Consider the following 22,148-nt stretch of genomic DNA (forward strand, 5'->3'; position numbering starts at 1 on the left):
ATTACGCAGTTGTTTTATGTACTACTCAAAGAAAAATTAAAGGAATACTTCTTAATTACAAAATAGCATCAAGAGGGCATTGTCTCCATGCATACAAGCACGTGGAGCCCATCGAAACTGCTAAGTACCATTTTGAGTTGCTGCAATAAAATTAGTGAGAGAAGGATTATTTTTTCACTTTGTTTTCTGGAGTCTCTTTGAATTCCGCCCTCTGTAGGTTAATGATTTTCATTTGCACGAATCAATGCGGCATCCTTTTGTTCCTAACACATTAGCCAGTCAATTTGAAGATAGCTATTCAACACGATTGTTGTGATCTGGTGTGTTTTCAAAATGTTCCTTTCATTTTTTTAAGGAGTGTACCTATATTAAAATTTCAAGAACACTAACTAGGCTATGCTGTCTCACAGCTATTGCATTATAATGCTGTGCTTGTGTCAATGGATTCACACTTTGAATTAGGTAGTGTGTCATCAGTGACAGTAGCTCATTTAAAAAGAAGGATGGATAAGGCCCTTCATTTACTTATACTTATAATTTGGTGCTGCTTGCAAGCTGCAAACATCAGAACACTACATCATCATAAATATCATCATCATCATCACAGATTTTTTGGAAATATCGTGATATAATTTTGAAACCGTTCCTATATCTGGTTGTAAACACAAGCTCTAAAGTCAGTCATGTTAACATTAGTGTCTGTGGAAACTGACTGAACCAGCCTCAAGTGGCCATTCCAGAAAATGTAGTTTATGGCGTTTTGCACTGACTTAATTTTTCAGCCCAGGAGTTTTAATATGGTGCACATTGTCTGTAACTGCCTGTATCCAGTTAAGTTGAATATCAAAAGAATTTTAAGCTAGTGATGTATTATGACTTCCTTTAAAAGAAAAAAAAAAGTAACTGCAGTCATTAAATGTTGGACTTGAATATCTGTTCCTGTGTTTACAACATCAGAGGGTTTTTTCATCATGCATACACATATTTAAGCAAAAACCCTTATTTATTTTTCCAGGTGTTAACCCATTACCTCACCAGTACAACATAAGTCTGGCCCTCCACAATCCTTTAGTAAAAAATAAAATAAAGAAAAATACTCCATACAATGTTGCGCACATCACCCTTTTTTACCAACCTGGTCTGAGACCTTTCTCCATCGCCTCACTGACATTAAGGTGGTGCTGTGTAGAGACATTTCCATTCAACAAACTTGTTGACATAGTTATCAGACATCAAAGAGCCTTGTGTCATTTTGAAAAGGCCTTATGAGAGTAATGGAGATGTTAAAGGCCGCGTTGGCCCCAAATATCACAAAAGGATGAGAGGATATGAGCACGCTTTGACTGAAGACTCAAAGGAAGGCATGATAGAAACATAGTTAAAAAAAAAAAATCTGAAATGCATTCACTAGAGAGAGGGGGGGAAGAGCTCGGCTTCATTTCCGCCTAAGAAGCGCAGAGTTAAAAGGTGGCCCCTGTACAAATGAAACTCAATTTCACGCCACATTATCCCTCCCTGTTCTCTTTCCTGGCTTTCATTTTCATTAAGACCAGAGACAATCATAAATTAATAATTACTGCCGAATGTCTAAGCACAGGCCGCCGTCCTACAGCCCTCCTCTCGCTTCTGTCGTCTTCCATGTTCATGCTTGCAAAATGTTAATTTAGGTAATGTGGCCTGGCCCTTGTCAGATAAAACTGTTTTGTAGTTTCACTAATGCATAATGGTCTATCTGATTAGGTGACATTAGTCCCATCTTTCAGATGATCAGCCTGCACCTTCCTAATGCCTCTCCACAGACTCCAGGTCACCACTGAGTTATCAAGAGACATGCAATATTACTGCCTTCACTAAATGGTCATCGCCTGGCTGGGATGATGAGCGAGGAATTAGTTGGGGTTAACTATGTAGTTGACACGACGTTGAAGCATAAATAAAGCTTCATTTCTCACTTGTGAAACTTTTCATCCTTTAAGTGCAAAAAAATCTGTTGCCGATCTTAAGCTAACCATGCAAGCACAAAACATCAACCAAGTCGCATTGTGACATTGGATGAACCAAAAGGATCATGCAAGAATAATCATGTGTTCATGATGTCTTCATGAGCGCATCGACACATTGAGCCAAGTAAGTAAAACACACAGCTCACAAGGCTTTCAGTGCTTTGAATATGCAATCAGCAGTGTGCTTTCCGCACTACGTTGAAGCAAAAAAAAAGAAAAAAAGGCAACAGCACATCTATAATGCACATTTGGTATTTAAAGTCTTTGTGCCTCATGGTCATATTTGTACTGAATTGAATTTATTACAAAATGTGCAGTGATATGAAACATGTAGCTGCGGGGCCTTTTCTCTCACATGCAAGTGCAGGAAAATGCATCAGATAGAGAAATAAACAGAATATCTGAGTAATAGCTGAGAACAGCCCACATCTCAGAAGCTCACTGGAGGTGAGCAGAGTGAATCTTTCACTGCAGCGCAAAGAAGGAACCTTGGAGTCATTTGATGGATCAAGTGGACGTTATGCAAGTTTCTTTCAAACGATAGTGAACTTAAGTTTTTACTGAGTGGAGCGTTGACAGCCAGTGTGAGTCTGAACTCCACGAGAAGCATGGTTTCATGATTGATTGCCCACTGTGTGTCATATTGTTCTTTCAAGGTTGATTGAAACTTTAACCTCATTTTTAATAAAAAGAAGAAAAGCTTGAAATATTTTAGGCCTTGAATTTTTACAATGCAGCACTGAATTATGCAGCAATCAGTCAATTATTCATCTCTGTGGCTGTGTTATGGCCATGCTTTAAAAAGCATGCAAAATGGGAATGGGCCAAGCATGCTGTGTCAACACATTTCACTCAGAATTGCTTACTAGAGAAATTTGTCTTTCAATGTCGATTTTATATTTTTTATGTGCTTTAAGAGCTGTACCTGTTACAGTTACTTGAAAATAATCCCTGTGGATAGGTGTTGTGAATCAAAAACAAAAGCAATAAATCAAGAAAAGCTTGTACAAGCATCTACCTATTAATTGTTTTTATTCCGAACAAAAGTCCCATGGAATTTTTGTTCGTACAACTAAAAACTAGATGTAGTGCAGAATGTGTCAGGACATCCAGCTCCACATAAAAAAAAGAAATATTATCCAGGGTTGCTGCCTTCCTCTTGGTATTTTTAATTAAACAAGTCCCTTATTTAATGCTTTCCATTTTATATTTGTTCCTTCAAAATCCCCCCCCCCCAAAAAAAAAAAACAACAACAACAAAACATCAAAAAAGAGTGGTCCACTTATGACCACGGTTCCCTTTTGGTATTGTAGGCATGTACTTGTGTGTATGTGTGTGTGTTTCAAAATGGAACAGATGACAGGACAGGACAGATTCAAACCTACACCCCTGCAGTCTTTCAATATATGGTTACCAGGTGAGCTATGGCGGCAACTCAGGTGAAACACTTTAAATAAAGAATTACAGGAACCTGTATTTCCCTATCCGTAAATAAATAATCTGTTGTGACTAAGACCTATGTATTTTCTGTTATATTATATAAAAAGGGCATTTAAATAATATTTTCAATTTTGTTTTTGTTTCCTTAAAAAAAAGTGGTCCACTCATGAGCTGTGTAAAACAACGGTCCCCTTTTAGTACAGTAGGAGTGTACACTGTGTGTGTGTGTGTGTGTGTGTGTGTGTGTGTTTGTGTATGCGCAGCTACTTTGTTTCTCCTTGCAAGTGCATGGTCATTAGGTTTATTTTTATATTTATTTTTAAGGACAGTGGAGAGCAGACAGGAAACAGCAAGCGGAGGATGGCATGCAGAAAACAGCCCAGTGCAGACTCAAGCCTTGCAGGCATCTGCGATGTTTCAGCATATGGATCACCTACTCAACCAGGTGAGCTATAATGGCAATACAGGTGAAGTGCTTCTGTTAAATAATTACAGGAACCTGTATTTCCTCTAATTTTCTTGTGAAAAATGATCAAATGAGTAACCGATTGTGACTAATGACTAAAACCTGCGTCGCAGCCTCACGATTTGACAGCTTTCAAAAACTTTTAATGAATTTGTGCTTACCTCAGCTAGTACTTTAAGTGTGCAAAGGAAATTATTCCACTGTGGACACGACTGCGTCAGAAAGCATGCACACAAGGAAAACATATTATGCTGCCGAAACGTTGCCAATATCACACTCACAAAACAAAAAGGCAGCACGACTATAACAGCTTTATGATTTCTCAACAGCTCAGCGAGACCCCAAGTGCTTTTTAATGCGGATATTACGAAGCATGGCCATTCATCGTGCAGGGCTGGTTAAAGGGAGTGTTTTTGTTTATCATTTTAGGGCAATATATTGTGAATTAGCATCATACACACGGAAGTACACATGAAGTAATTTATTTACAGTGAGCTTGGTCACACCCTCATTTGCGTCTTTTATCTAAGATCAGCCTATGCATTAAACACACACACACACAAGTCAAAGGGCACACTCGCACTTGCATCTGGAGTCAGTGAAAAGAAAGGAAATTGTACAGAAGTTATTCCCATCATCTGATTATACACATTTTTTTACTGCTTTAAAAAGCAAAGAACAATATGTTCATTCATTCTTAATACATAGAAAAGAGTTAAAAGTCTGAAGGCTGATTGTAAATGTCCCTAAAATGAACACAACTATATGACCTCAAAGAAAGCAGATGCCCCCATGTTTCCATAAAATCATGTTTGGGTATCGCAGTGGTAAAGATCTGTGTGTTTATGTTTCAGCAATATCAATGTGCAATCTGGAAATGTTACATCAGCGTATTGTGGGGCAACCGCTTCAAACACGTCAATGGCACAGAACCGTGTCACAAACATTGGGTTTATCATCAACATGTTAACTTTATTTGAATTTGAAATACAATGAGGAGATGATTCAAGAAGTTATATAAGTTATCAGTGACAACAGACACTCCATTGAGAACAAAAAAGAACAAACATTGTGAACATGGGACACTCTCCCTCCTCCTCCTCCTTCTTCTTCTCCTGATTATAACGCAAAAGGTCTAAACTGTTTTGCAGTTAAAGGACTGACATCAGTTTATGTCTTGAGAATATACACAGGTGTTTCAGCACCAAAACTCCAAAAGTCTTTAGGGAAAGTAACAGTAAAATTATGAATCTTTTCTTATCGGGATATCTTGAAACACTATAAAAAAAACTAAAATAAAAAAAGTGTATTTGTATAGGTCAAACAGGGATTAGAGCAATGTAATCAAATAGCGTTTAGATTTGAAAGGTTGCATCATGACTGATTGTTTTTCAAGCTGACACGACAATAATTCATCTTTTTTCTTCTTCTTCTTTTTTTTTTAAAAAACGCATCGAGAGGTGCTGATTTCTGAGTGTGCCTCATGACAAAAATGTACAGTAAATTCCAAGAAATATTACCTCTGTTACAAAGATTACAGTAGTATTGACAGCAAAAAAAACAAAACGAAAAAAACCTCATTTTTGAAAGTGAAACATTTGTTAATTATGTTTTTAAAATCATCCGGGCTTGAGTGAGTCAACCCTAGTATTTGTTCAGCACAATATAGGATTTATTAAATATCATAATTCCAGGACAAACATTTACATGCCTGCATGCTTTCTCACCAAAATGGCAGCTATAGGAAAGGATGACGGCTCAGAGATAGAACGAAACAAAACGGAAAAAAAAGAACAAAAAAACAAAACAAAAACTGAAGGTTTATATAAATGGCGGTATTGTTTGCCTAATAGTTCTACTGCATACACAATACCTCTTAACATTATATACACATACCTTATCAATCCACTCGGGTTCGACTGGAGTGAGTTTTTCCTATCAGCATCATCGGATCTCGTATGTACAACAAATGTAAAAAGGAAACTTGATTGTATTATCATCTAATTTAGAAAACATGAAAATCAAACATCAGTCGTCTTCTTCTTCTTTTGATGAACACATGGATAAACTCACGTTTCCCCTCCCTCCCCCTTCCCACCCCGCCCACACACAAAGGTTCATCTCGTTAGCTTCTCAAAATTCAATTTGAAATACAAAACAGAACTTCAGTCGGATTTCTTCTTCTTCTTCTTTTTTTTTTTTGAAGCTTTCTCGCTGGCTGAGATACAGTATAAAAATCTTCAGTGCTGTGAATTTATGAGTTATTACCAACCATGTACCATGGGTACATTTTTACTGTGCTCAATATATATGTTTATCCTTCACGTTGGCCAAGCTGTTGTGTCAAAACCTGCTTCGTCAAACTATTTCATAGTTGGCCTCTGCGATGAAAAAAAGACTCCTTATTCTACATTCAAACTCAACCTTGTCCAGCACTGGGGTGAACACAGCATGTCCATTGAACTCCTACAAGCAGCTTGACTTCCTTCCACTACTAAATCTGCCTGGATAAGGGCTCTCGAAAGTCTTCGTGAGTTTTCTTTTCTTTCTTTCTCCCCACCCCGCCCCCTTTTTTCTCGCTCTCTCTTTTTTTTTTTTTAAATTCCTCCAGCTCCTCGTGGCCTTATCAGTACATCACTGTGGTTTTCAAGAAAAGTCTTCCATCTGCAACAGAGAACACACAGAAGCCAAAGATTAGCCAACAGCTAACATCCCGCTGACGTAAAAAGCACTACTCAGGATGCAATTGTTGATGAAACCTAACTTTGAAATGTTGCCCTGTAGTCTTTCAATTTCAGCGGCACCGCTATGAATTCATAAACTGATTTGGGGATAAGATTAAGTTAGCAGCCATGACAAATATGATTAAATATCATGCAGACTTTTTACTTTATTACTTCCAACCACTACAAGAAACTTGGTGATATCAGAGGGAAAACACCAATACAAAGTGTGGCACGCTACATCAGCATAGATATATAAACACAGAGCGTACATGCATATTTTAATGCCAACAGTGTAAAAGCAGTTATAACAATGACGCACGAGACTCATCACACATATTTAACACATCTAAACTGATATCCTTGTTGAACATAATCCTGCACTTACGACGTAAGGTGCTCGCTAAGTGACATTTCCTGCATGGGAATGGTGTTTATTAGAAATGGCAGACATTCCATTGCTACGTTATCTCCAGACACCTCCAACCTAACGAGCTTTGTCCATTTCAGGCAAACACTCTTGTCTGAGTGTTCGCCTGAGCGAGCAGCGCTGCTCCGACACTGAGCTGGTAAAAGCATCTGTTAGGCACAGCTCAGGAGCATGTTTGACGTTTATTACCTTCACATTTCCTCTGCCGGAGAGTGCCACGGTAATGCCTTTAAGAAGCACACCTCTCCATGGCAGTGCGCCTAAATAATTCAATGTTAAAGAGAAACGCGCACAAAGGCGTTTAGCGGCGCGCGTTGTCGGACATGACACAAGCCGTGCAGGACATCAGAGACTGCGCTTGACTACTATTCCGCCGAGCCGCAGAGGATGCACCTGATTACGATGTCTTGGAAACAGAAGAGACAGCATTCACCTCCGCTAATTAAAAACATCCTATTGCTGTTATTTTAACACACATTTTTGGGGTGCTTTATTATCATCTATATGCTCATTACATTATCAATATTTTATCAATTAGTCCTGCCCTCCCTTTTAGGCTGTGTTTTATGAATTGTGCACAGACGGGGGAGACAACAAAAGCTTGTTGTGTGTATGAGTGTGTGTGTGTGTGTATGTACTGTGTGTTTGGGGAGGGGGGGGGGGGAGGATGAGGGGTGTACAAACACACAGGCTAATTACCCAGCACTGCTGTAGGTCTCAAAGGCATTGCACTCTGGCTGCCTCTATTCAAGCAACAACCACTGAGTTCTGTGTAAAAGTCATTACAGCATGAATGCAGCAGTAGCAAGAACAGAAAGCCAAAGATGGAGGGGGGTGGGGGTGTTTGAATTTGTGCGAGTGTGTGTGTGGGGGGGTGTGGGTTAGGTATGCACAACTCGACGCACACATGCACACAAGCCCACAACAGCAGATCAAGCATCACCTCGCAGTCTGTCTGCCTGCCTGCCCAGCTTCACAGTTGGAGCAATTTATAGGGGTGTTAATGAAAACAAAGAGAATGCGATTATTTGATAGAGGATGACATTTAATACACTGTCGAGAGGGGCTTAAACATCGCGGCGTTTTGCTCCTGACAGATGAAATGATCACGAAAGCGGGGGGGGGGGGGAGTGGGAGGTGGGAACTCGACAAACAAATCTCCCCGATTCAAATACTTCCTGAAATCGGCGCTGATATTAGCACAAATGTTGAAACATCTGCTTTACACACGCGACGGGGGGAAAAAAAACCCCGAAAGACTGGCGACGTTTTGACACGTTGTTTTATGAAAGGCTGTCTCATTAAAATATGTTAAAACTTTTCGTATTTTTATATTCAAATCAAGATGAAAAGTTCATTAAAGAGAATAAATATTTCATTAGATGCTAAATAAAACAAAGGGAATTTTTGGCTTCTCTCAGCATAAAATTCCTTTGAAAGATTAATTAATACATGTAAATTATGCAAATTATGCCCATGCAAATATTTTATGAAGACAATTAAGGGATCCATTAATTACAGTCTTTTTTGCTTCAGTGACATTCATTCATTTAATTTTAATTTCACTTTAACTGTTTTGATGTTTAATCTTGCAACAAAGAACTTTATCTCCGCGCGCAGGGTCGTGTAAACTTGCCGAACACGTCGAGTGGGGAAGCGGCAGGGAACCAGAGAAGATACTGGGGGAAGATATTCGCGTGCGCACCGTTGCCAGGCAGTACTGGCGAGGTACAGTCCCAGTAGCTCGCCTGCCTGTGAAAAGAGCCACGCTCCCTCTTGGACCCGATTCAAAACACTGTAAAAGCAATTAATAAACACAGACTGTGTTAATATCGCAGAATTAGAGAAGTGTGACAAAAGACAAATAGAAATAATTAGTTCTCTAAAATTATGCCCTCATTATTTTTTTTTCCACCCCTCTCTCTCTCGCTCCCTCTCCCTCCCCGTTCGCCTCCCTGAGTTTGGAGTTGAGACTATACCCACACATTTCTCTCGGCTTTCATGCGAGTGATAGGCTTGTTTTTTTCCCCCTTCTGCTTGTGTAATTTATCAACATCATTTTTTGCCATTTGAGGTTAATTATACGGCGAGGCTTGCAGAGTAGAGAAGAGGAGACATGGGTGGCAGACAAATGCTTCTCTAATTGAACAAAACACAAAGTGCAGCCTGTTATTCGGTTTCCGCCTTCATTCCACTCTTCGAGGCAATGATCAGAGTGATTGAGAGACCACAAAAATTATATGCTCTACGCTCCCATCATGGTGTTTCGAACCGGGATTAGACGAGGAAAAATTATAATTTCGACCCCGACTTTACATCGCAGCAGGACAATGGCTGCTGTCACTTTAAGTGCAAAAGCTTTAACACATTGAATCTGACACAATTACATCACAAAGAGGCAGGCTCTTGACGAAAGTGTGAAATATTAGAAATTAAAGGGGGCTAAATATACTAATTTGGTATGAAATAGAGAGCTATAATTGCGCTGTATCTGGAAGTTATCTTTTAAATGATGACATATGGATTTCCCTTTTTTTTTTCCTTTCTTTTTTTCGGGTGGGGTGGGTGGGGGCATCAAACTGTTTCAGATCCCCGCAGTGACTGAATGACATTTAATTAAGGAGAAGTCATTATTTCTCTTGCTACATTTCCTCTTATTTTTGCCCTTTCACAAAATATCAGTTCAAGTAGACTAATCATACATTAAAGAGTTAAAGGGACCTAACTTATTCACAAAACTGAACATTCCCCCACTTTTCACAGCAAATTACGTGCAGCATTTTCCTGGATAAATTGGGACCTCTCCCACTGATAAGGGCGGTTCTGAGCAGATGCAGCTGAGGCGTATTAAAGCATTACGTTCGAGTAATAATGAGGATATTCAACCTCTGTGAGGTGTCTTGTATCTGGGTAAACACAGATAGCAGACAGTCTACAGAGGTTATCGCTGGAGCGCCCTTCCCCAAACACATACTGCACCCCCAAGGCTAACAAACAAACAAACCATTAAAAATGTACAAGGCTTATTCATAAAATGGATTGATTTGCCCCGTTTATGACTATCAAAGGAGGGATTCCACTGCTTTTTGTGGTTTTATGACTCATTAATGCCGCCTGAGTTGTAAATAAACAACTTTTTTTTAAAGTCTTTTTTTTTTCCCACAACCTTACAGCTTAGCTTTTTCGCTATTTTCCAGCTCTATCCCACGCGAGTTTTACCTCTTTCCCTAAAAGCATCACACCCACTAAAAGTCAAGAGAAAGAACAATATTATTTCTACAGAAAACCAATGATCTTGACCTAGTGCTGTGGCCCAGATGGTGAGCTGTATGTCTGAACAGCAGGCACAGAAACACTAATGTTCATAAACTGAAGCAGCGTGTGTGTGTGTGTGTGTGTGTGTGTGTGTGTGTGTGTGTGTGTGTGTGTGTGCAAAGGAGGGTGAGAGAGAAAGGGAGTGGGGGGACAACAGAGGAAGAGAGCAAAAGTGAGAGCCAGAGAAAGAGAGGGAGATTTATTGTCTCATCTGAACCCCTGTACCTTGTATTGTCCTTTCAGCATCTGTTCTCCCACTGCTGCGGTCACTCTCCATCTCAGGGGTCAGAGATTCTGAGAGAAGAGAGGGATCACCGCCGTTAAACATCCCTGACATCCACCTATCACAATGCCACTTTCACAGCATCATTCATTCAAAACAAGAGACTAAGATGTCAATCTCTATCTAAGCCGCATGCGTCCCGTTTCTCGCTTTAATTACCAACAGTGTTTGGGAGGGTGGGAGAGAAAGAAAGAAATCCTTGATTTAACACTTTGAAATAACAATCTTTTAAACTAAAAACCCCAGCGTGGCTTGATGAAATAAAGCTAGCAAAGCAACGTTACACCTGCACCTAATATGAACAGTCGTGTTTTGATTTTTTTTTCTAATTGCCTTAATAACTCCATACTGCGCACCGCTAGTGGCAGACCAGTGAACTAATGATAAAAGAATGCCACTTTGATACGGCTGAGCTTGTGCATTAATGACTGACGCATTGAAGTGAACGTTTCTTTTACAAATGGAACTGGGCTTCTGCCAGCTTAGAGCTGTCAGATAAACACAGTGATCAATAATTGAGGAAATGTACTTGTACCTCAAAGGTGCTGGAAAGGTGTGCTTGTCTGTGTGCTTACACCGGGATACATCCCTGTGTAGAGTACTCGTTAGAGCTGAAAACGTCAGCCAATCGGCTTGCAGATAGAGAGCAAAATAAATCATTTGGAACTATTTTGTTCATCAATTAATGCTGATGTTGTCTGTTCCAGCCTTCTAAACGCGTGTCATAGTCAGCGTAATGTATTTTGCCTCTGACAGAACAAAGGTAATCATGTAAAGATATGTCACCATGGATATTTTAGACATGTTAAATGACTAATCAATTAATCAAGAGGTAGATTAAATGATAATTGAAATGACTGGGTGCTGTAATAGTAGTAGAAGGACATAATGAGAACAGAAAGCAAATGTATAAGTTGACTGTGGGAAAGTTGCAGTTGAAATGAGATAGCAACTAAAAAATATTTGATGTGGATAAATAATAGATCATTTTTGTTTTGTTTTATCACTTTTCCTCGGGAAGAATTCCAGCATTTGATTTCTTTTCCTTATTTGTCCCTCTAAATTCCACACTTAAGTAGTCATGTACAGCAACACTGTCTCACTGTGGAGTGTCTGACCGTTGAGTGAGCGCATGCTGTCAGAGGGCGAGGGCTGCTTCAGGGTCTGCTCGGCCTGCTCTCTCCTTTTGGATTCATACTCCAGAGCTTCTTGGAGTTTCCTCTTGGCCTTCTTCTCCTTCTTCAGACGCTTCTGAATGATGGCTAAGACGAGGAAAAGACCACAGCGGGAAAATAAAATGAGCTCTGGGGCAAATTAGCGGTGCCTTATTTTCAAATGAAATGTGATTATCACCATACTCTAGCAGAAAGATGGTAATCTTTTTTTTTTAGTCAGTGTAGCACACTATTATGGAAAAGGGAAACTCAATTAATCCTAAATATTTTATTATATATAAAGATATTTCCTTAAAGAAGAGATTCTGAGTAAATACTCACTGTGACTTAGTAAACTGCTAGAGGGAATTAAAGCTAATTGAAAAATTTATTGGGATATTTTTCATGAGTTTCTCTCATTAAACATAAACGATACAGTTAGCATATGACTGTGATGCATTTTACATGAGACTGAGAGTAAATCTGTATCGAGTGTGTATTTCCAATTATGTTAACAGACTAAGAGGGGGAAAACCAGAGCTATGCTATCACATTATGTGCAGCCACAGAAGCACACAGAAGCTTATGTCTGCTTTAATCAGAAGCATTAAACATACATGGAGAATTGCTTATATACATTCAGGAGCGATCATATCTACATGAGCACAGGCCTGTGAAGTCTGAACATGAGAACACTGTACACAGTTGTGCACAAGCCCACCCACCTGCTCTCACTCTCTCTTACACACACACACACACACACACACACGGCTGACAGTGCCAGGCAGTCGTCAGGCAGTACCTCTGTTCTTCTGCTCCATGGCGAGCTGCTTCTCCAGAGTCTCCCTGAGCTCCCTCTCTCTGAACAGCTCCATTTTCAGCTCTGTCTTCTCCAGCTGCACCTGCTTCTCCTGAGCCCGCGCATTGTCAATTGCCACTTTGAGCAGGCCCTGCACACACGCACACGCATACAGAAACACACACCAATGAATATATACACAGCGAGATATACAGCAAAAAAGGGATGAGTGGGGGGGCAGAGAGAGAATGATGTGGTCTATTTAAGAGCTTCAAGATGAAGTGACAGCAAACCACACTGAAAGTATGTCACAGCAGCTCTTTGTACTGCCCACAGCGCTGAAGCAGAACACAGGGCCAAAAGCTGACTGCTTCTACACGTTTCCTTTCAGTCAGACTGTCACCTGAACTAGCCTCTTACCCATGACGGTGCCTTTTAGTGCAACCTTTTGCTCCACAGCTCTGGGTACAGATCTACAAGAGTGTGGGGTAGTTATTTTCTTTCTTCTTCTTCTTTGTTTTGTTTTTTTTTAGATACAGAATACTGATGTGAGTGCTGCATATGTCTGACCCCTTTTGGTCAAAACTGTGAAATACAACTGTTGACAGCTTTAACAAGTTAGAGCTAAAGGAAGCAAACGTTAAGAAAAGGGAAGTTTGTCAGAAAAAGAAGAAAAACAGGAAACACTTGAGATGAATTTGGTTAAGTAGAGGGTAAACGATTACTATGGACAACACCAGCTTATTCTCTCTCTGCTGTAACTTTACAGACTTACACAGCACAGCGGGGGTTCATAATACGAACAAAAATGACAAGCAACTCATCATATACTCCTGACTGTCCTGAATTACATGTTGCACAGTTCTGTGCACGTATAGAAGTGGCACTTTCATCACAATTAGTCCCCATCCACATGCAATTATATCCAATGCACTGGGCTATAGCGTACTAATTGTTGATTCCTCTAACCCCAATTTATTCTAAGTTGCTTTATCTTAATTTTCTGCTTGGTTTCATTTTGTTGATTTGTATATAAATATTCAATGCGAAGATCATTATCAAAGATGACTTAGAGGAGTGTTGGGAGCTCGCAGTGGGTTTACTTGTGCCTTTCTAATTACCACGCAGAGCCAAAAGAGAAGCAGGACTCTGGTGCCAACGGTACAAGTGCAACGAGAAGGGCAGCAGCGTACACACATCATTACACTCAGACAGAAGGCAAATACATTCATCTTTCTGACTGAGGGTGTTTGAGTTGCAGCTTAAATGGAGTTCTGAGCAGATAGTGCTTAAGGTCTGCAAACTGTCCATTCAAATCTTCGTGTCATGAAGTTTTCTCGGACAAAGAAATTAGCTCTTACTCTGTAACACTGACTTATAGCATCAGAAGCCTTAATATTGCAGAGAAACTTAAACAGTAGAACATACTGACAGAGATTTTGTGAAGAGCTTTAAAGGTACAATAAGAAATGTTTTGAGGTTATTTATGTACATCGCCTTTCTGCCTGTAGCTAGACCTGCCACGTACATAGTACACTTTATAAGTTACTTTTAATTTAAAGATGACAAATTGCTCTTTCAAACTTTATATGACCACTTAACATTTTTACATTTGTATTTGCATCATTTCTTTTTTAATTTGTTCTCACTTCTTCACATCTTCACTTCATAATCATTCTTCACCTCATCTCCTGAACTGTGAAATGTGCTTATTTATTCCTAATATTGTTGCACTTATCACTGTCCTGAGACCCTCCTGTCTCCGGACACCTGACAACAAGCCGGCTAAACAACAACAGCAGGTTATAAGCTAACACTGTGGTACGGCGGTCACTGTAGCTAGGATTATGAACTTGAATTGGGAGGGATAAAACAATATTCAGTTGACTGCAATCTGCTGACATCTAGTGGTGACATTTTACGCACTGTACCTTTAAAAATCTATAAGAATTTCACATCCTTAATATGCTTGTCCCAGGCACATAGCTCTAGCTGTGAACATCGAAGCTCCACCCACCTACTGTTCAGTTTGCAAGGGCCAGCCAATCAGAAAAACTTTCTTAAAGGCAGTGAGGGTGAACTGTGGAATTCAACTAAGGCCCGCTACGAGATACAGTAAGTAAGGCTTAAAAAAAACTATAAATCCCGCAAAGCTGATCTAGTAGGGTGCAGCTGGAAACCTTTCCAGGCTTTTTTAAGTCTGACCACGTAGAGGCCCTCATATCTGAGGTCAAAGGTTCAACGCAAAGTTTACTACAAGAACACGAGTGAGCAACAATACCTGTATGTTGGTAAGGAGAGTCTCTATTGATGACAGGCCGTCTGGGAAGAGAAAAGGTGAAGGGAATCCCGGAGGCAGGGTCTGTCCAGCCAGTGACAACCGCTCGTAGCTATCTCTTGCTGTTGGAGTGCACATTGGGTTGTCCTCTGCAAAGAAAAACAGTAACAACAAAGACTGATTGATGATTACTAAAAGTTGCTCCACTTGAAAGTAAGTGGCCATATATGTAAGCAGCTTTTTTGTTGGTAAGCTAATACATATTGATCCTGAATCAAGTTGACCAGCAGCAATGGCTGGGCCTGTATTGATCTCTAGGAGCCAATCCCAGCTATCCTTTCCACTCAGAAATATAGTGGACAGATTGCTCCCTTGGACATTCCTTCATATTTTTTTGCCTCTTCTCTCAGCCTGAATGGTGGAGTTGAACAATATCAACCAGGACATAAATCCAGCTTCCCCCATTTAAGAGATGTCATGTGGACTCCAAAAAATCAGAAGCAGGCCAGCAGTTTGACCCCAGCGGCTTGGGCTTCCTTTATGTATGCACGCATGGGTGACTGTCAAACTTAAGATGACATCATCCTCCATTCATCACCGGCAGAAGGGTAGGGCCCTGCCATCTGCTGTCCAGCCTCTCCACCGGGCCTCAGAGGAGGAAGGAGGAGCTTTAGAGGGAGGGGAGAGAAAGCAGGAGGCAGAGCGGCAGAAACACGTACAGCCTGGTCAAACTAAAACAGTATGTCAGACAGTGCCGTTTGCTGCCCCATCAGATCTGACACATGTTTTTGCCCAGTGAGCTTTTTATCAAGCCAGGAATTTCTAAGTGTTACCATCTTGCAGAGAGACACTTTATTAAACACATCCAAGTCTAAAAAGGTCTCCACAGGAAGCCAGCTGTTTAATTGTTAATTTAATGAAAGGGGGGAAAAGTTTTATTTGTAATGTGGAACCCTGGCTGTGTTGTGCACAGCACCTCTCTGCTCTCATCCAGTATTCATATCTGTTTATGTGGCAGGCTGAATCTTGAACAAACAGCGAGCGGAGCTGAACAGCCCTGCCTCTCCCTCCCATCAATATTCACCAACGCCAGCCAAGTGCTGGGAACAGCTGGTCTTACATTAATTAGTTTAAAGTATTTATTTCACCCATCCTCAGAGCAGATTGAGCAAAAACATTGGAGATTATTTCAAGCATCTGCAAATGCCCTGGAAACATCTCACCGCCAAAAGTCGAGTGTTAGGATTCACAGTTTAGGTTTGTAATTTGGAGATCTTTTTTTCCCCTTCTCCCCCCTTCTCTTCCTGAGTGGGGAAGATGGTGAAATATGCACCGCTGGTCCGTGGAGAGAGTAAACAACCTTTCTCCTTTTTCAGATGGAGTTCACTCCTGTTGATTAATTAGAATGGATGGTTGCCTAATGGATTAAAATTTGTTTATAATTTGACTTCATAAAAATAATGAATTGCCTACTTTTAAGAAGCCACTCCTGCGGTAATTTATTTTGTTTGGTGCAATCCTGTCTGCATTCCGAGGTGGGCGTCTGGGTTGAGATATAAAATGCACCCTCCCTTATACAGTGGCACGACATGAAAGTCCCATTTTATCTCAATAAAGTAACTAATCAAAGATCAAAAGCATTACAGTTGGCTCCAGCTCAGGTTGATATAGATGTATTGCGTGCATTATATGCATGCATCACCCACCTCCAATAAAATCTCCATAACAACTAGAGACGTTAGTAGACCTCGGGGAAAGGTCTGCTGTTGTAGCTTTGTAATTGATTTGTACTGTAGGCACTTTGTCCCTTATTTAGTGTTGGCATTAATCATAAATCATTGCTTTAACAAACTCCGGCTTCCCACTCAGCAGGCCTCCCCTCCAACACAATGTTGGATCACAGAGAATATTTGATGGCTTTGTTGCAGGGGAAACAACCTGTCATGCTCTGGGAAAAGCAAACAGCGTGTTTTGTTCGACAGACTCAAACTACCGTACAGCACCTCTTGTCAAATAACATTTCCACCAGGAGCTGCACATAAATAGTGGCATTTTCACACAAAAAAAAAAAAAAAAAAAAAAAAGGTGGGGGATTTGGGGGATCTAATAAGTGGCTAATTTCATCAATATAATCAAAAGTGGCTTAATGAAACTCAAATGTAAATTCCAATGAACACGATGTAAATCCGCTGGTTTCCTCTGCTTCCAGTGTTAAAGCGCCCCCAACTCCCCCACCCACCCACCCACCCAACATTTCTCTCTGTGCCTGGCTGCAAATGCTGGCACGTGTTTGCATGTTTATTTCTCACCATCGCTCCAGAATCATTGACTTCAACTTAATTACAGCGACAGGCGTTGGAGTGATGGGGGCCGGTGGAATGGAGTACTCTGTTTCCAGGTGATATTTCTGCACTAGCAAGGCTGCCAACAGCAGCTGTGACAGCCTCTTGTGCTTACCGTACGGTAAAGGTACAGTTAAGGCCCCCCGACTATGAAATACTGTGTGGAAAAACACTCGCAGGTCACCCCTGTCACAAATAACATTTCATGCACAACTGTTTCGGTGGATAATAGGAGCCACAAATAAAAATGGGACGCTGTAAATACAATGCATTCTGAATGAAATGCCATAATTTAAAACAACGTGTCCCCCCCACCACCGCCGCTGCCACCCTCCTCCCCTCTCCATCCTCCTCCTCCACCCTGTTCTCAATAGCTGCAGAGGGAGTCCTTGACAGTGTGCTAGCAATGATGAATCACCTATCCAGTTAATTTTCTCACTCCTCATGTGTTGTGCTGCTAAAACAGGGGCCCAGGAATTGACTTGACAAACTATGAATGTAAAAAATATCACTTGGAGGGATCTGGGCTTATCTCCAATTTACATGTTATTAGATTTGTGTTGCAAGCAGCACTTGGACCTCACAAAACTGAAGCAAAAAAGATGGGGCACATGATAACCAGAGATAAAACATGTCTAAAACTCACTTGAAAGCCTTTGAAACATTTGATGGAAAGTCGCAGGGAGTGGAGGGAAGCAGAGGAAACTGGCCTGATTTAAAATGTGACAGACACACATTGCAATCTGTGGTAAATCTAGAAGAAACCTTGGGAAATTTAGCTGCAATCTCTGGATAAATAGCTGTAATTGACCTTGGGAGTTGAAAATGTGCCATATGTTTCTGGTTTCTGTGTTTGAAACTGGGTCCCTCAGGACATTTCAGCTGAGTACTCACACGAAGGCAAGCGTGAGCAGGAGGAGAGGAAGATACGGGGGGGGAAAAAAGACACACAAAAAGAGTGAGCGAGAAAGAGGACAGAAGGATGCCGGCAACAGAGAGATAGATGTTTGAAGACGGAAGACGGATGGATAGATAGGTGAGGCACGGTCTGAGGTAGAGGAGGCTGCAACAGAAGAATGAAAGAGTGACAGAGACGTAGAGAGATAGTAGAGAGAGGGAAAGAGAGAGGGAGAGCAGAGGTACATTTGGCTGGCCAGTCAGTGTGATATATTGACAGGTGAAGCCTTTGTCCTTGCAAACCTGTGTTCCTCCCAGCAGGAGAACTGAATGCTAAACCTGGAGGTTGTCAGCACAGGAAACACAAAGCAAGGCAATGCTTTTTCACTGCACAATTACATTTGATTTGACCTGCCAGGGCTGCGGAGAAAACCAGCCTCCTTCAAATGGAGTAGTTATGACCTCTCGGACAGCCATTAGCAGCAAACACAGCATTATTCAAGCTGCACTTAAAGCGCTAGGTTCGGAAAAATCTTGTCAAGGGAAATATCTGTCTTCTCGTACGAACGTGGCGATGCAGAGCTGGGCAAAAAAAAAAAGAAAAAAAAAAGAAGTTGCATGCAATTTGAGCACTTGAAAAAAACATGAGCCTTAGCTGATCTTGCACATGATGTCTGCACTCTGGAGAAAAGGAAAAAAGAAGAAAAGTCAGCTGTAACTGCGAGAGTTTTAAACAGGTAGCGTAGCATGTCGTATGCTGATTCTAACAACTGTAACCCCTGCAAATGCGATAAAAGCAGGTTTCATTTCCTCGCAGAATAAAATATGTACACGATAGCTTGCGATCAGGAAGATTTGGATGGCTCGCAAGCATGCTCGTCCTAAGCAAAGTGTTTGACGAGCCATACAGGACAAATTCTTTCGGAAGACTATCCCTTGCATATGCCGCGCATATGTGTGTGTGACACGCCATATATGCTGCGAGGAAAGAGGAAAGGCTCACATGCTTGGATGTATGCAAAACTCTCAAGCGGACATACACATTCATTACACGCACGCACGGCACACACACTTAATGTGCCCTCATCACATTTAAGCTAATTTCCTTTTCATCACGGAGAGAGGAAAATGAGTGTTTGCCCCATCCCTGCTGGGGGACAAAGTCAAGAGCCCCGGTCGGTTTGGGCTAGATTAACAGGTAACATTTGGCTCCCACTCTCTTATCACAGCATGAAAATCAAACCGCGTGTTTTTCCTCCGTCGCTCTCTCTCCCCTCCCTAATGTTCCCTTCACTTAGAGATGAAATCGCTTGCTGCACAAACCCATTTGGAGAGAGGAGAGAAGGTGAGTGGGATAATCAGGCTGGCCACTGGGCCGTGTTTCCTAAATGCTCTCCAAAACATTACTGTGCACAGGCATAAAATTAGCACCGGGACCTTAAAATGTTGACATTTAGCATGACTTTTTGGAGAGTGACACCCTCATATTTTCTTGTAGGATATCATTAAATTTCAACTGCCCTATGGCTGTGCCTTTCCATTAATAACCAATTCAGTGTGTCACTTCTCCCTCTCTCGCTTTCTCTCCCCCCTCTCTCTCTCCCGCTCGCTCGTGCCACCTTTTTAAAGTAATGAGTCCATTGCTTTGCTTTAATAAATTGAATCGTATTCTCAAGGCCATATGAAGATAGAGCCACAGATGGACAGGCTGCATGGAGGAAATAACCATAAATCCTTTACTGTCACAGAGGCGGTCTGAGGTGACAAAAGAAGAAGATCGCAACCCTCGATTGGGATCGCGCCGAGATTACAAAAGACACAGTCAAAGGTTGATTCTGTCTGTTAAAACTGTGTTCTCCTTGTCGCTGATGCCGGCTTGTGGTCAAACGTAAGAAACAACACAAGGATCAGAATACTGACAGGTGCTTGTCCCAAAATGTTTTGGAGGGTACGCTGTGCATAATGGCACAGATTACACTGTTATGGTGCAGTTAAGAGAGATTTTGTCCTTTGTTTAACAATTAGCTTGGAGAAGGAAGGGGAGGGGAAAAAACAGGGAGAGAGAGAAATGGAAACAGCGAGAGCAAGAGGCAAGGGAGCAGGATCTGTGTTGACTTCCATTCAGGAGGAAGATATCTTGTCTTTTTATGCGGCCCATGTCATATTTATTGCATAAAGGTCAGAGTGTTCATTTGTTCAAAGTCAGCGTTTTCCCTCTCTCCTCTCCTCCATGTAATAAATGCAGGGGCTATGTCATTATCGGACCTCTGAGGATTACAGGCTTGGCTGACTGTGATGACTGCATAAAAGCATACAGGACTTTTGTTTCTGCCAGCGCACAGCTTCAAATGAGCTCTTAAAGAGAACAGTAGCGGAGGCAAAATGGCATTTTGTAGAGAGAGACGATCGCAGTTCGGATGGACAAAAGGGGAAAGGAGCGAGTTGGTTAAGGCGAAAGATTGAGGGGCTAAAATCCTCGCTCTTGGTTTTAAGTCAGGCCAGTGGTGGCGGAGCAAAATAAACTTGTGGCTCAGAAAGGGAAATGACAGGAGGGGGGCTGACTTGAGACTTGAATAGATTTCTGTAATTCACCTATCGACTCTGAGCCCAAACTGTCAAGAAGATAATGCTTGGAGAAGGACATCACTGCGAGCAGCTTTGAAGGTGTTTAAACTGTCTTTGCATATTGACCTCTATTGTCCGGGCCCATTTATTAACAGAAGAATCCCAGAGATTAAACTGGCCTCAGCTATCGATTGGCTATTTTGCCCAAATCATTCACATTTCAGAGGGGGGATCATTTGTACTGTACACCCCGCTAAGCTGCCTGACCCACTAATCATCAAGCCATTTATTTCTCTCACTCTTTGTTTAGTTCTCCTTTGTTTGGCATTTATTAATTCATTAGAGCAACTTCTCATGCAGCTTAACTTAGACGGTGACTGGGGAGTCCTGTTTCCAGCCGATAGCAACTTACATTCCAGCAAAATATGCCACCGAATATGCGCCCGACATCACAATACAGATGCCAATTACATATTGATAATTAAGCATTCAAACAAACAAACAGAGAGGAAATCCCCCATAATCACCAGGTTTTAATAGAACAAGTATTAGCTTGGCGTGGTTGGCCAGATAGCCTGCTGCTAGATCAGAGCTTTGCTGGGTTTGGGAGGAAGGGGTGGGGTAGGGTGGGGAAGCGGAGGAGGGGTAGTGGGAGGGGGGAGACACATTGGTGTCATTGCCTGGCATTGCAATCCTACAGGGAGAGGCTCTGCCGTTCTGCCGCTACTGCTGAATGACTGTCGACGACAGCTGGCACTAATCCAGACTGGATACACTGAGCTGCTTTTCTTTTCTTTTTCTTTTTTTCCCCTTCTCTTTTTAAATGAAGATGAAAGAACAAAAGAGAAAATGGGAAAATGTAAACTTTTAAAGAGGGCCTTGCTTAGGAGCACTTGTTCCGCGGCTGCCTGGTGAGGAAGCGGCAAAAAACTGATGCAAATCCATTAGCGGTCCTGTTTTCACAGTAATAAAAATACTTAAGGGGTTTTAATAGGAGCGACGTGTTAAACGTGTGGAAATCTGTTTTGATAACATTATTCATAACAGTGGCTTTGCGCTGTGTGAATTAATAACACTTCATTTACAGACGGAAGAAAGCTGGCATGGTATTTCCAGTTAAAGAGATTAATTTTTAAAGACCTAATTGACAGGCTGGGGTTAGGTAGGATAAGCAACAGACTATAAGGCTGCAGCTGCAAAGTCAAGGTGACTGGAATACTCAGAGAAAGGCTTTCAAAAAGCAGAATAGAGAGGGAGGGAGTGAAGAGAATTAGTCCTCGAGCACTTTTCCCTCCGCCCCCCATTCTTCCTCTCTTTATTAGGAATGATTTACTTTCTCAGTGAAAGGATATAAAAGCTCAAGTATAGCGGCGTAATTATCGCCGAGTGAAAATTTAAAGGTTTGACTCACAATGTCCTCAAGTCTGCGAGCAGACTGCCAGACGATAAGAG

At 41.3% G+C, this 22,148-nt stretch overlaps 1 protein-coding gene across 2 annotated transcripts in view; it reads right to left on the reverse strand.

Moving 5' to 3' along the window:
* Positions 1-6,013: 6,013 nt before the first annotated feature.
* dachd (dachshund d) overlaps positions 6,014-22,148 on the reverse strand; it is a 92,147-nt gene continuing 76,012 nt past the window's right edge. For both annotated transcript variants that reach the window (XM_086267732.1, XM_086267731.1), the window contains exons 7-11: positions 14,896-15,041; positions 12,618-12,765; positions 11,780-11,923; positions 10,604-10,672; positions 6,014-6,574 (exon numbers count right to left, since the gene is read on the reverse strand). In XM_086267732.1, the coding sequence (XP_086123858.1) occupies positions 6,537-6,574; positions 10,604-10,672; positions 11,780-11,923; positions 12,618-12,765; positions 14,896-15,041 (545 nt within the window). In that variant the 3' untranslated portion in view covers positions 6,014-6,536. The remainder of the gene's footprint in view (positions 6,575-10,603; positions 10,673-11,779; positions 11,924-12,617; positions 12,766-14,895; positions 15,042-22,148) is intronic.

This window comes from Aulonocara sp. 'chitande type north' Nkhata Bay, linkage group LG16 (genome assembly GCF_057382095.1).
Source record: "Aulonocara sp. 'chitande type north' Nkhata Bay isolate Kocher_YH1m ecotype deep benthic linkage group LG16, A_spYH_male_GT1.1, whole genome shotgun sequence".
Lineage (NCBI taxonomy): Eukaryota > Metazoa > Chordata > Actinopteri > Cichliformes > Cichlidae > Aulonocara > Aulonocara sp. 'chitande type north' Nkhata Bay.